The following is a 13371-nucleotide window of genomic DNA, read 5'->3' on the forward strand; positions in this document are numbered from 1 at the left end:
TGTGTGAGACATCATATCCACCTGCCAGCATCTGAATCAATCTCAAGTCTCGATTTTGGTTCAACGGGTCTGAAGGTATTGTTATAATGACTTGACCCGTGAGAGGTAAATGATTAGTATACCTGGTTTGATGACCTATGATTATGCCCAGAGTCAACTTGCTATATCCGTCTATCCGATCGCCACTTATATAAGATCTGCACAGCATCTGCATGATCTTCAACGTTGGTGGAAGCCCTGAACGGGACCTTGCATACACGCCCAGGCACACAGGCACAAATCCCACTTCGCAGGCTCCTCCAATTCTCACTGGGTGTTGTTTTCACTCCACAAGACAATGGCAGTTGGTCCTGTCTTCAGCACCAGCATTCCAACCACAACACCCTGAACCAACAGGATTCTCAACCGGAGTGTCTCTTACACAATGCATCTGCAGGAACGTGTTTGACAGGATGGAAAACGGCATCGATCCGCTGCGGGTGTGCCAGCCCTGGCATGAAGGCTTCCGCCTCAGCAACCCAAATTCAGCTGACAATGGTCTTTGTATACACACGAGATTTTCTGCATCATTATAACATCCGAATGCACAATCTGAATGCGGATATGGAGAACTGATCAGCAGTTTTATAATCCCCTAGGAGCTCTCACCCGCGATCTTGTCGCGCGTGTTGCTTCAACATAGGTAACTTGCCTTGCGCGTATATCATTCTTATCTCTCATTTACTTTTGATAAACCGCTTACAATGCGGCCTTTGTATCAGGTGCTCAGGCACCTAATCTTCGCCAGCTTAACGCGTGCTCAGTTTGGTGTTCAGAATGATAGGTCAGTTCTCGGTATTAACAATGAGTTCTCAGGTGTTTGTTACACATATGTTTCGGTCTATCCAGTCCTTGCCGATCCCGATTATATCACCATCACAAAGCCCTACAGAGGCTCAGTAACAACGCAGTATACTGTCCCACCGCAGGGCGATGAGCCTGGTATTGTTATAGTTGAACAACCGGGTGGTTCGTCGGCGCCGGAGAATGTAGTCATCCCCGCGACGGATGATAGGTCTTATGTTATTATTATTAGGCCGCATTCAGGGCCGAATACGATATCTGCGCCTATTACGCAGGTTGTTCCGCCGAGGAGTGGACAGCCAGGGCAGATTATTATTGAGACGCCGGAGACTCAGGGTGTATTGCAGCCTCTTACGCTTGAGCCGAAGGAGGTGACTGGCTATGTGACGGTTCTTCGACCACTGACTGGGACATTGGCGTCGTTGCAACTCATCACGATCTCACCGACTGGGACAAACCGTGGATCGGTCATCATTAATGTCCCAACATCAGAACTCAATGGGGGAAGCCTCCAAGGCCTTACTCTTGAGCCTGCACAGGATGGCGATTATGTCACTGTGATTGAACCAGCGGGTACAGCCTTTAGCGGAACTGTTCCAATCAGACTAACAGTACCACCGAGCAATGGAAACCCTGGTACTATCATCATCCAAACTCCCGTACCAGGAACTCTGATGCCGTTGGCCCTTGAGCCTTTGACCCCTAACACGTTGGGCGCCTTGGGACTCGCTGGTCAAACCATCACTCTTCAACCTGCCGATGCTACCGGCTATGTGACCATCATCGAACCAGCCGAAGGAAGCGTCACACCGACAGCTCCTATCCGAACTACAATTCCACCGACTGGTATCAAGCCAGGAACTGTACTCATACAAACACCACCGGGTTGGAATGATGGGGGAGATGGTGCAGCTTTTCAACCTACTCGAACTCGGCCGCAAGGCTCGGTATCGTATACAACTATTACTCGTGGAGTACCCATGGGGATGGGTGGCTCTGGCGGTGGGTCAAATGGAGGACCAGGGTCTAGCGATGGCTCTGGCGATGTCCAGGGCCTACCAGGTCAAGGTGGCGACGATGAATCAGGGCCGCGACAGACCCTCACCATTCCTCCTAAGGGTGGTAACCCCGGTACTGTCATTGTGCTGACACCTGAAAACCCGAATAATCCGCAGACTGGCAACAACGGTGGTGGCGATGATGGTGCCCAGGCTACTGGAGGATCTAGTGGTGGAAACCAAGGTGGTTCAGGTGGTGGCTCAGGCTCATCGGGCAGCGGAAATGGCCAGGGTGGAAGCGGAGGGAGCTCGAACAACGGGGAATCTGGAGGTGGTTCCGACAGCAGCAGTGGCAGCTCATCTGGACAAGGAGGCAGCTCCAGCAACGGGGGTTCCACTGGTGGCGACGATGACCCTGTAAAAGGCGGCGTTCAGGGCTCCGGCTCCGGATCTGGAGACGGCGATGGTGACGGTGCATCAGGAAGCGGAGGATCTTCAGGCTCAAATAACGGCAATGGGTCTGGAAATGGCGGGTCATCAAGCTCCGGTGGAAGCAGTGGCTCGGGAGGTACCCAAGGCGGCGCTCAAGGTGGTTCCGACAGTGAGGGTGGCTCCGGAGGCAGTGGTACAAGATCTGCTGGCTCTTCATCGAGCACCAAGGGCGCTTCTAGTGGTGGTTCTGGGGGTGGAGATGGACCAGGATCGGGAGATGCGGAGTCTGAAGGCGGTGGCTCAGAGGGCGGTTCAGATTCTGGCAATGGAGGTTCTGGTGGGAGTGGATCGACTTCTGGCGGCAAAGGCTCTAGCGGGGATGGAGATGGTGACTCTGGATCAGGAGGAAATAATTCCGGAGGAGCAAATGGTGGTTCGGGGCAGTCATCGTCATCGCGTAGGGGAAGTACTTCTGGCCGCCCAAGCACTCGATCACCAATTGTTAGGACATCACCATCGACCTACGTTGTCACATCCAGCAGCACTGTATTTACCATCACCGCTGATGTTGTGGAGACTCTCACCGCCGAACCTCAGAGGACTCGTCGATCAACCAGTAGCGGCCGTCTCACAGGCGGAGTTGAAGGGTTAGGCGGAAGTGGAATTGCAGCTACCGACAGAACGACATTCAGACGCCCTTCAAGTAGCTGGTCTACTGGATCTGCGGTCGACACTGCTGGCGGAGCTGATTCTGGAGTTGAGCCTGATTCCACACAAACTACACAGGCTCCTGGAAGTCCTTCAAGTACTAGACGAGCTGGTGCTTCATCAAGTTCAGGTTACACTGGTATTGTCGACACGCGTGTTCGCCCTGGAGGTAGCGGTCTGAGCTCTACGCGCAGCAGGACTTCGACTTCAGGACAAGCTTCTCGATCTTCGAATGGAGAGACTACTATTGTCGATAGTGGTCCTGTCATAACAAATGATCCTGGCTCTGATGCAGAGGAAGCTACGTCATCTGTCAGAAACGCGGCCCAGAGGTCAAGTACCTCTCAATCATCTAGTGTGCAAAGGCCTGTTGCAGCAACTTCCTCATCGGATACTCGTTTCACTGCGAGACCTGCTGTCATATCGACTAGCGCTGGTAATGCTGAAGCTGGAGGGACGTCACTGGCTTCGCAAAGAAGTAGTAGGGCTCCTAGCTCGGTATCGGGCTTCGTAGAAGGTGAACCTGGATCAACAGCTGGAGGAAACAACGGTGGTGCTTCTTCGGAAGATGAAGAGGCGACATCACAAGCATCACGAGCTTCAAGTGGCTCCCAGTCTACTAGGTCTGGTAGTGCTGGCCCTTCTTCAGCTTCAGCGAGATCTAGTGCTTTGACTACCTCGCGCGAAGGCTCATCTGTGTCTGATGCAGCTCGCGGATCCAGCGTGGGTACATCAACAGCATCACAAGGCGCAGGCCAGAGCTCAAGCACCTTCATAACAAGCGAGGAGATCAATATTGAGACTATAATTGGTACACAGAGCGTTCCGGAGTCAGAGCGCGTGGAACAGCCTGGTGACACGTCGACTCGTTCAGCGACTAGCAGTGGTGCAGGATTGACAGGCCAGCCAGCGGCAGGAGTTGGAGGCTCGGCCACTGCTGAATCAAATTTGGGAACCACAGCTATTGATGTTGATGATGACGCGACGACATCTAGTGGAGAGTCGCTCACTGGAGGACCTGCTGCTGGTGCTACATCTGGAAGTTCGGGCGAGAGCTCTGTGAGCGGCGACTCTGATGCTGAGACTTCCTCCACTTCTAGAGATCCTGGATCTGAAACGGCATCTGATAATTCTCGGGAGACTGGAGATGCTACTGGTACTGCTCAACCTGAAGATGGCGAGACAAGCTTGATCTCGCCTCAAGTGCCAGTCCCCACTGATCCATCGCCCGAATCTGGATCCAGCAGCCAGTCGCTCACTGGCGGCGTCGAAGGTATACCTGTCATGAGTGACTCGTCGTTTGAGTCGCCTGAGCTGCCACTGCCGACTGCGGTATCAACTGGTCCACTTCCTGACTCCAATCTGCTGTCTACAGCAACAGGTGAGGTGTCCTCGGCAGCATCGCCTGGATTCGAAGTTCCCACTGGTTCGCAAGCTGCGCCTTCTGATGATGACCTTGACCCCGGCTCAGGAGATACCACTACAGATGGGCCTACAGGTAGTGAGATTTCAGAGCCCGATACTTCTTCTGACTCGGCGGATGGCGAAGCGTCCGAGACAGGATCCTCAGGTCCCGATGAGACTGGCACTGGGGCTTCTACAGAGCCATCACAGAGTGCCTCGCTAGGTGATGGCGATGGCGATGGTGCCAGAACTACAGATGAAGCAGGCGCCGAGTCATCTGAGACAGACGCCGACGCGGAAAGCGAGACATCTGGCCCTGATGCTACTTCTGATGGTTCTGGATCTGAAGCTGGCCCCAGCACTGATGAAGATGGACAGACCATCACCGACGGATCTGGAGGAAACCCCACAGATATCATCCCAGCAGATAACAGCCTAACTACGGAAGCTCCTGACGGCACATTAGCAACCATCACCGTCTTCAGAGCAGGCCGTGGCCCAGCCCGAACAACTCTCTACGTCCCTCCCCAAGCATCCAACGATCCATGGACAGTCGTCATTGAGACACCAGTTTCAGAGACTCAATCTGAAGCTGCAACTGCTCGCGGAGACGACGATGTTCTCGCTACCACATCTGCTATAGGCGGTAACACCAATGTTACCATCTTCAGAGCTGGATCTAGCCCAGCACGAAGGACTCTCTATGTACCTCCCAGGTTTGCGAACGAGCCTGGTACTATTGTTATTGAGACACCAACTGGGACCGCTATCGCAACTGCGACTGAGACTGGGATTGATACACCTAGTGTTCGACCCAACATCACGGTCTACAGCTCTGGTACTGCTTCCAGCAGAATTACCATCTACGTACCTCCTACTGCTTCAGATGGAGATGGGTATATCATCATTGAGACCCCTGCTGTGAGGGCAGTCACTGTTTACACAGATGGTCCTGCATCAACTACTCGAACGCTTACTATTCCCGGTACTGCCTTAGGCGATCCTGATACAATTCTCATTGAGACTCCGACTTCAGGTTCAGATTCTGGTCCTGCTAATGTCACCGTTTACACCGGAGTTTCTGCCACTGTCGCCACTACTCGTTTCGTTCCTGGTACAGCTTCAGATGAACCTGGAACGTTCATTGTCGAAACACCACTTGGCAGTCAAACTTATGTGACAGTCTACAGTGGTGGACCAGGTACAGCTGTTACAACGCTCTACTTGACACCGAGTGAATCTGGTGTTTCGACCACTATGGTCATTCAGACTCCAACTCAAGGATCCGAGGAGTCTGCTACAAATGATAGCGAAGTTCGTGAGACTGGAACCATTACAGAAGCTTCAGGCACATCAGCGACTCGTCGTGGGAACGTCACCATCTACACCCAAGCGCCTGGAACAGCTGGCGGAACATTCTACTTCCCACCTGATGACCCAGAAGAGTCGGGCACTATCATTATTGAGACACTGCCTGGTGATGCTGAAGAAACTGGTACTGAGTCTACTGAAGGTCCGGTCGCCCCAACTGCTGGTGGCCGGATCAACACCACGATCTTCAGTGGCGGCCCCGTAACTGCACCCAGAACACTTTACATATCAGCGACAATTTCTGGGGAGCCAGGGACGGTGCTTATAGAGACACCAACCACAGGCCCAGAAGCAAAAGCTTCAGAGTCAGCGACACGCCAGCGATACACAACCATCTTTGGTGGAGGGTCTGGAACGGCCACGAGGACTATCACCATTCCTGCTACTGTATCTGGTGAGCTGGATACTATTCTGATCGAGACACCCACTGGTGGAGCTCCTGAAGTCACAATCACCAGAGGCGGACCCGTCTCAGTCGCTACCACTATTACTATTCCTGGTGGGCCTGGCGAACCTGACACTGTTCTCGTTGAGGTTCCAACTGAATCTGGCGATGCGGAGCCATCGGAGAGTGCTAATGGCCCAGGAGAAGTGACTTCCACTCGCGGCGGACCAGTCACGGCTGCTACAACGATCACAATTCCTGGTCAAGCAGGTCAGCCAGACACTGTGATTATTGAGACGCCGACTCGTGCGGCTGATGTCACGATCACCAGAGGAGGGCCAGTTTCAGTCGCCACAACTGTTACAATCCCTGGAGCACCTGGTGAGCCTGATACAGTGCTTGTGGAAACACCAATTGAGTCTGCAGACATATCTGTGACTGGAAGGGGTGCGGGCGAAATAACTTCCACTCGTGGCGGGCCAGTCACAGCCGCAACGACGATCACCATCCCAGGTATATCAGGCCAGCCAGATACTGTTATCGTTGAAACACCTACAGGATCTTTAGATGATGAAAAGACAGAAACTGGAGTCATCCCAGGAGAGATAACTTCAACAAGAGGAGGACCTGTAACAGCGGCGACTACCATCACCATCCCTGGTGAACCGGGTAAGCCGGACACAGTCATCGTCGAGACCCCAACGAGGTCAAATGAACCTCCTGTAACTGGTGGTGTTCAAGCAATCACTTCGACAAGAGGTGGGCCTGTGACAGTAGCGACTACTATAACCATTCCTGGCGAGTCGGGCCAGCCTGACACGGTCATCGTTGAGACACCTCAATCTTCTGATGAGGATGGACCATCAGCAACTGAAGATAGTCAAGATGAAGTTACCATCACTCGGGGCGGACCTGTCACTGCTGCCACTACCGTTACTATTCCTGGGGTATCTGGTGGTCCGGATACAGTTTTCATCGAGACGCCAACAACGTCAAATGAGCCTTCAGTGACTGGCGGATTGCAAGCGATTACTTCAACTCGGGGTGGACCCGTGACGGCTGCTACAACTATTACAATACCTGGGGAATCAGGTCAACCGGATACCGTTATTATTGAAACACCTCTATCTTCTGGCGAGATTGTGCCGTCTGCAACTGAGGGTCAAGATCCGGTCACTATTACTCGCGGTGGACCTGTAACTGCTGCCACGACAGTGACTATTCCTGGAGTATCTGGTGGTCCAGACACTGTGTTTATTGAAACGCCTACTCGATCTTCTGAAGAGCCTAGAGTAACTGCTGTTCAGCAAGTCACAATCACCAAGGGCGGTCCAGCAACAGCTCCCATTACAGTTACCGTCCCTGGAGTATCCGGCGGTCCTGATACTGTTTACATCGAGGTACCTACAGAGTCTGTTAGAACTGGAGCGGTCCAAGAGGTTACAATTACGCGGGGTGGCCCTGTAACAGCTGCCACAACGGTCACAATTCCTGGCGGAGCGGGAGAGCCAGATACTGTTTATATCGAAACGCCTACCGAGTCTGCTGGCGGGGGCAGTGAAACTGCAGTAACCGGAGCCGTTCAAGAAGTCACTATTACGAGGGGCGGTCCCGTCACAGCGGCAACAACGATTACTATTCCCGGAGCTTCTGGCGAGCCAGATACTGTTCTTGTTGAAGTTCCGATTGAGTCAGCTGAACGATCCTCGGAAACTGGCTCTTTACGTGAGGTCACTATCACAAGAGGTGGTCCCGGTACAGCTGCAACAACGCTCACAATCCCTGGCGAACCTGGTGGACCTGACACTGTACTGATTGAGACTCCAACTGGCTCTTCTGGCGATGACGGTGAGCCTTCTACAGCTAGTTCTGTTCGAGAAGTTACTATCACTCGGGGAGGACCAGTGACAGCTGCGACAACACTTACGATTCCTGGTGAGTCCGGAGGACCAGATACTGTATTGGTCGAGATCCCGACGGGTTCATCTAATGAAGCCGGTTCTATCCAAGGGGAAGTCACAATCACTCGTGGCGGTCTTGTTACAGCTGCTACAACTCTCACTATACCTGGAGCTTCGGGCCAGCCAGATACTGTTGTCATCGAAACTCCAACTGAGTCTGGCAGCTCTTCCTCAGAAACTGATGGTGGTCAAGGAGAAGTCACAATTACCCGAGGTGGTCCTGTCACAGCCGCAACCACAATCACCTTGCCCGGTGTATCAGGCGGACCAGATACTGTTATCATCGAGACGCCTACTGGTGCTTTTGAGACTCCAAATAATGCCCTCGCCAACGTCACTGTCTACAGTGGCGGTCCTATCTCGGTTACCCGTACCATTTATTTCCCACCCGCGGCATCTAGCGAGGCTGGCACTATTGTTATCGAAACACCAGACGGTTCTAGTCCCACTGAAACTGCCCGTGGACCTGGAATTGTCACTATTTACACTGGTGTTGTTGGTACAGCTACAAGAACCGTCTTCATACCTGCTACAGCTTCAGGAGAGCCAGACACAGTACTCATTGAAACACCAACAGGTTCCTCTGGTGGTGAGAGGACGATAGGAAGTCTTGTTGCAACGACAGGACCTCTCACTACCTCTGAGGGCAGGCCCAACACTACAATCTTCAGCGGTGGATCTGGTTCTTCAACTAGGACGATCTACTTCCCACCAGCTTCTGATGATCCCGGTGGCCTTGGAACCATTGTTATCGAGACACCAACCTCTGGTTCTGAAGAGGAAGATCCTGAGGAATCAAACAGTGCCATTTCTACCGGAGGACCAGCTAACATCACACGTATTGTTGGAGGTCCTGCTTCGGTCACCACTACTATCTACATCCCACCAACTGCTTCTGGTGAGCCGGGTGTTGTGATCATTGAAACGCCAACATTAGGCCCCGAGGATGAGACAACGACCAGTGAGAGTGCCGCAATCACAGCTTTCCCAGTAGGCAGACAAAACGTCACTCTGTACAGCGGCGGTCCAGGTTCGGTTGTAACGACAATCTACTACCCGCCTGCATCGAGCGACCTTGACGAGCCTGGTACGGTGGTGATACAGACTCCAACAGCTGGCCCTGAAGAGGAGACACCATCGAATTCTGCAAGTGAAGCCGTTACGCCAATCCAGAACATTACTCGCATCGTGGGAGGACCTGCTTCTGTCACAACAACGATCTACATACCTCCTACGGTATCGGGCGAGCCTGGATTTGTCATTATTGAGACGCCTACAGCCAGTCCCGAGGCGAAAGAAACATCGTCAGCGTCTATTACCGCAACCTCAAGCGACGAGGAAGCGACTGGTATTCCCAATGTCACTCGCTACGTCGGCGGTCCAGCTTCCATCACGACAACATATACAATACCCCCTGCCTCGTCTGGAGACCCAGGAACAGTGATCATCCAAACCCCTTCTACCAGTCCTAGCGAGAGGGAGGCTTCCGCTTCAGAAACCGAGATTCTAAACGTCACCAGGTATATAGGTGGCCCAGCTTCAGTCACTTCGACCTATACCATTCCTCCAGCCTCACCTGGGGAGCCAGGTACTGTGGTTATTCAAACCCCAACCGCCAGTCCTGAAGAAATTACTACGTCTACCCCATCAGCTGAGGTGCCAACTGAAGTCCCAAATGTCACTCGTTATGTTGGTGGGCCAGCGTCAGTTACTACGACCTATACCCTCCCTCCAGCTTCATCTGGAGAGCCGGGCACGGTGGTCATTCAGACTCCCTCAGCTAGCGCCGCTGCAGAAACCACTTCTAGCGAGGCTATCACGAGTGTTGAGTCTCCAAGCGCAATCCAGAACGTCACTCGCTTCGTCGGAGGCCCAGCCTCAGTTACTACAACAATATACATTCCCCCTGCTGCATCTGGTGAACCCGGCACAGTACTCATCCAAACTCCGAGCTCTGCTCCAGAGGAAACTTCATCCTCAGCAACTACAAGCACAACACGACCACCAACAGTTGCACAGAACACAACCATCTTCGGCGGCGGAGCAGGCTCAACCACAAGAACCATCTATATCCCCCCTGCCTCAGATGGCGAGCCAGGAACAGTCCTCATCGAGACCCCAACAGTCAGCCCCGCAGCCTCGACCACTCCCATCAGCGGCGCACCAGCAGGCATTCCAACAACTTCCACTCCAATCGTCGCTGGCACCAATGTCACTATCTTCAGAGCTGCTCCTCCTACAGCTACAGCTGAACGAACGCTGTATGATCCACCGACTGCGGCTGGAGAGCCAGGTACTGTTATTATCGAGACAATGGTTGTATCTTCGACTTCTGGCTCGGCTGCGTCGTTAAGTATGGAGGGTCCTGTTATCACGACTTTGAGTGGTTCTTCAACTAGTTCTTCTGCTATCGCTTCACCCTCATCTACATCAAGTAGCGCGGCAGCAGCAGCAAGCTCATCGAGCACTGCTGCAGCGGCGGCTTCGGGTTCCTCCTCTGTTGCAGCAGCTGCCAGTTCCTCCAGTAGCGCAGCCGCCGCGGCAACTTCATCAAGCAGTGCTGCTGCGGCCGCTGCGTCAAGCTCTTCCAGCGCAGCCGCTGCCAGCTCCTCTAGTGCTGCAGCTGCAGCTGCCTCAAGCTCGTCCAGTTCTGTTGCCGCTGCTGCATCGTCAACATCAAGCGCAGTTCCAGCACCAGTCACCACAAGCTCAACCAGTGCTGCACCCCCAGTAATCACAACCTCCAGCAGCGCAGCTGTCCCCGTAGTCGCCACATCATCCAGCAGTACCTCCAGCACGAGCATGATGCCCCAGCTCGCATTCGGTCCAACATTCGACTGCGATGGCTTCGGCTACACCGTCCAAAGTCTTCTCGCCAACACCCTCACACGCGTCAATCTCGTCAACGGTCAACGAACAGATATCAGAACAGGCATTGGTCCCGGCGGTCCTATCAATGGTATCGGATTCAATAGATTCGACAACTACATCTACGGGTTCTACCAGCAACCTTTAGTCAACGCAGTTCTTTGCGGCGTCTTGGGCTGTAAACGATCGGGACTTATTCGCATCGCCAAGGACGGCCGATGGGAGGTCCTCGATCTTGTGATTGGTACAAATGCTATCAGCATGGGCGATGTAGACGATCAAGGAAGGTTTTGGGTATCCGAAGGTGGAGGTAGATGGTGGTGCATTGATTTGAGACCGACCAGCACCACTTTCGGCAAGCTTCTCGATTCCGGCACGTCGGCCACCAACCTACTTTCTGGGGTGGGAGATTGGGCATATGTCCCCGGCGGAGGCAACTATCTCTACGCCGTACAAGCATCAGTCATCGAGAGTGGCCTCCTCAGAACAAACATCGTTCGATGGTCGTTAACCACGCAAAAGTGGGAGCGCTTCCAAACCTACCCCAACCTCATCCTCACAACTCTCAACCTCGTCTGGGGTGCCGTGATGGCAGCACCGGACGGAACACTCTTCGCTCAGGAGACAGTATTGGGTCAAACGTGGAAATTCACACTTGGATCCGCGGCAAATCCTACAGCTATACCAGGTGGTGCTATTCTCAACTTGCTAGGATCGGATGGAGCCAGGTGCGCAGGTACTTTAGTTTCATGATTCGAAAGATAACGGAAGCGGCAAGATTGTAACGACGCCGCGGGTTGGACGCATGTACTGTAATTTCTCCTTTGTCCTAGTCAAGCGGACTGCTTCTTTTTCTATGTACTAGTTAGCGATCACTACATGATCAACTATTTCTTTTCTCCGACTCATGTCGCTTTTGCTGGTGCAGATGCAAGTGTAGTAGAGCATACACAGCCCTGTCCTCCGATGCTAGTCACAGGAGGAGCGTTGCAAGTCGCTTCGGTAGTCCAAGAAGCGTACGTAGACGTGGGCTCCTCAGACACAACATCAGCTCTAACAAGAACGGGAATGATCTGGCCGGTCGCCAGACGGAAAGGTCGATGGTTGAGAGCCTGGAGAAGCTTGGTGATCTCACCAGAGTGGCTGCTAATGCTGATCCAAACAGCATTGTCACTTGTGAAGATATCATCGAGAACTTCCTTGCTTCGCGCCAATTGGTGTTCGCCAGTCTCACCCTCCTTTCCAGTCCAAAGCTTATCCTTATCAGAGAACCCCTTCTCGAACTTGATCTTCTTAGCGAGAGTCTTGATGAAGCTCTTGCTGCGACGGTGATCGCATGTTCGGATACTAATACCCTCACGGAGAAGTTCCTTCACCATTGGGACGAAAGGCTTGTCCTTGGGGAGCTTGAGGCTCTGGAAAGTCTCCACGGCGGTCTCGACACAGCGGGCGAGAGGGGAGGTGTAGTATGAGTCGAAGTATGGCATGCCTTCGTTCTCAAAGCGAGCCTTGAAGTAGGCGTTTGCCTTGTGAGCTTCAGCCTCACCTGCGGTTGTGAGGAGAGGATCCTCCCACGTCGCTGTTCCGTTGCCGGACTGAAGACCCCAGTAGCACTGCAAATGTCAGTTCATGAATTGAGAGTCTTGATTGAGGCGACTTACGTTCCAGGCGGGAGTGCCGTAAAAGGACTCAGCGGCGTTGTGCCAGCCCTCACCATGACGTCCCATGACAAGAACCTTGTAGCGTGTCTTATCGCGACTGGCATTGCGGTTCAGGTGCTTGACATACTGCTCGAAGCGCTCCCACTGTGTCTTGTAACCCTTTCGGGGGTTCTTGGGATCAGTGGGATAAGTGCGGTTCAAGAGACCAAAGTTCCATTGAGCCTAGACTAATCAGCATCTATTGATCCGATGAGACGAGATGAGGCCTTACATAGTCGAATCCAGTGGGGTTCGTGGCCAGATCATCTTGCAAGAAGAATCCTTCAACAGAAGTATACTTGATCTCCTTGTTCTTGGCAAAATGCCAATCCGCAAGAGCAGACGGCGCAAGGGCCATAAGTGCAGAGACGGTAGTGAACTTCATGATGCTCTGCCAAAGCCTAACTCATGGATGAATTGGCCCCGGGCAAACGAGCATCTTTATACCTCATGGCATCGGACACTTGACCGATTCGACATGTTCACGCCAGGGTATCATCGCGCGATTACCCCAAGCTCAGAAGCTGTTAAAGATGCATCTATTCCCGTCCGGGGAATCTTGGCCCGAGCAGGTCCACGATTAAGGCAAAGATCGGAGCCAATGGATCGGGAACGTGCCGAGCAGAGTGGGGTCTTTTGACATGACAAGATGAAATGAGATCCGGGCTCTCGGTCACAGAATGAGATAGTATGAAAGACTA

At 53.1% G+C, this 13371-nt stretch overlaps 2 protein-coding genes across 2 annotated transcripts; one reads left to right on the top strand and one right to left on the bottom strand.

The window, feature by feature from the left end:
- Positions 1 to 743: 743 nt before the first annotated feature.
- FPRO_12788 (uncharacterized protein) lies at positions 744 to 11723 on the top strand (the record flags this gene model as incomplete). The annotated part of the gene is made up of 2 exons (XM_031223342.1): positions 744 to 9189; positions 9217 to 11723. 2 exons carry the CDS (start codon positions 744 to 746, stop codon positions 11721 to 11723), a joined length of 10953 nt encoding a protein of 3650 aa, XP_031088711.1.
- Positions 11724 to 11875: 152 nt separating this feature from the next.
- FPRO_12789 (uncharacterized protein) lies at positions 11876 to 13055 on the bottom strand (the record flags this gene model as incomplete). Its single annotated transcript, XM_031223343.1, has 3 exons — positions 11876 to 12583; positions 12632 to 12853; positions 12903 to 13055. The coding sequence occupies 3 exons, from the start codon at positions 13053 to 13055 to the stop codon at positions 11876 to 11878; spliced, it is 1083 nt and encodes a 360-aa protein (XP_031088712.1).
- Positions 13056 to 13371: the final 316 nt, after the last annotated feature.

The sequence above is a fragment of the Fusarium proliferatum genome (genome assembly GCF_900067095.1).
Source record: "Fusarium proliferatum ET1 genome assembly, contig: FPRO_scaffold013, whole genome shotgun sequence".
Lineage (NCBI taxonomy): Eukaryota > Fungi > Ascomycota > Sordariomycetes > Hypocreales > Nectriaceae > Fusarium > Fusarium proliferatum.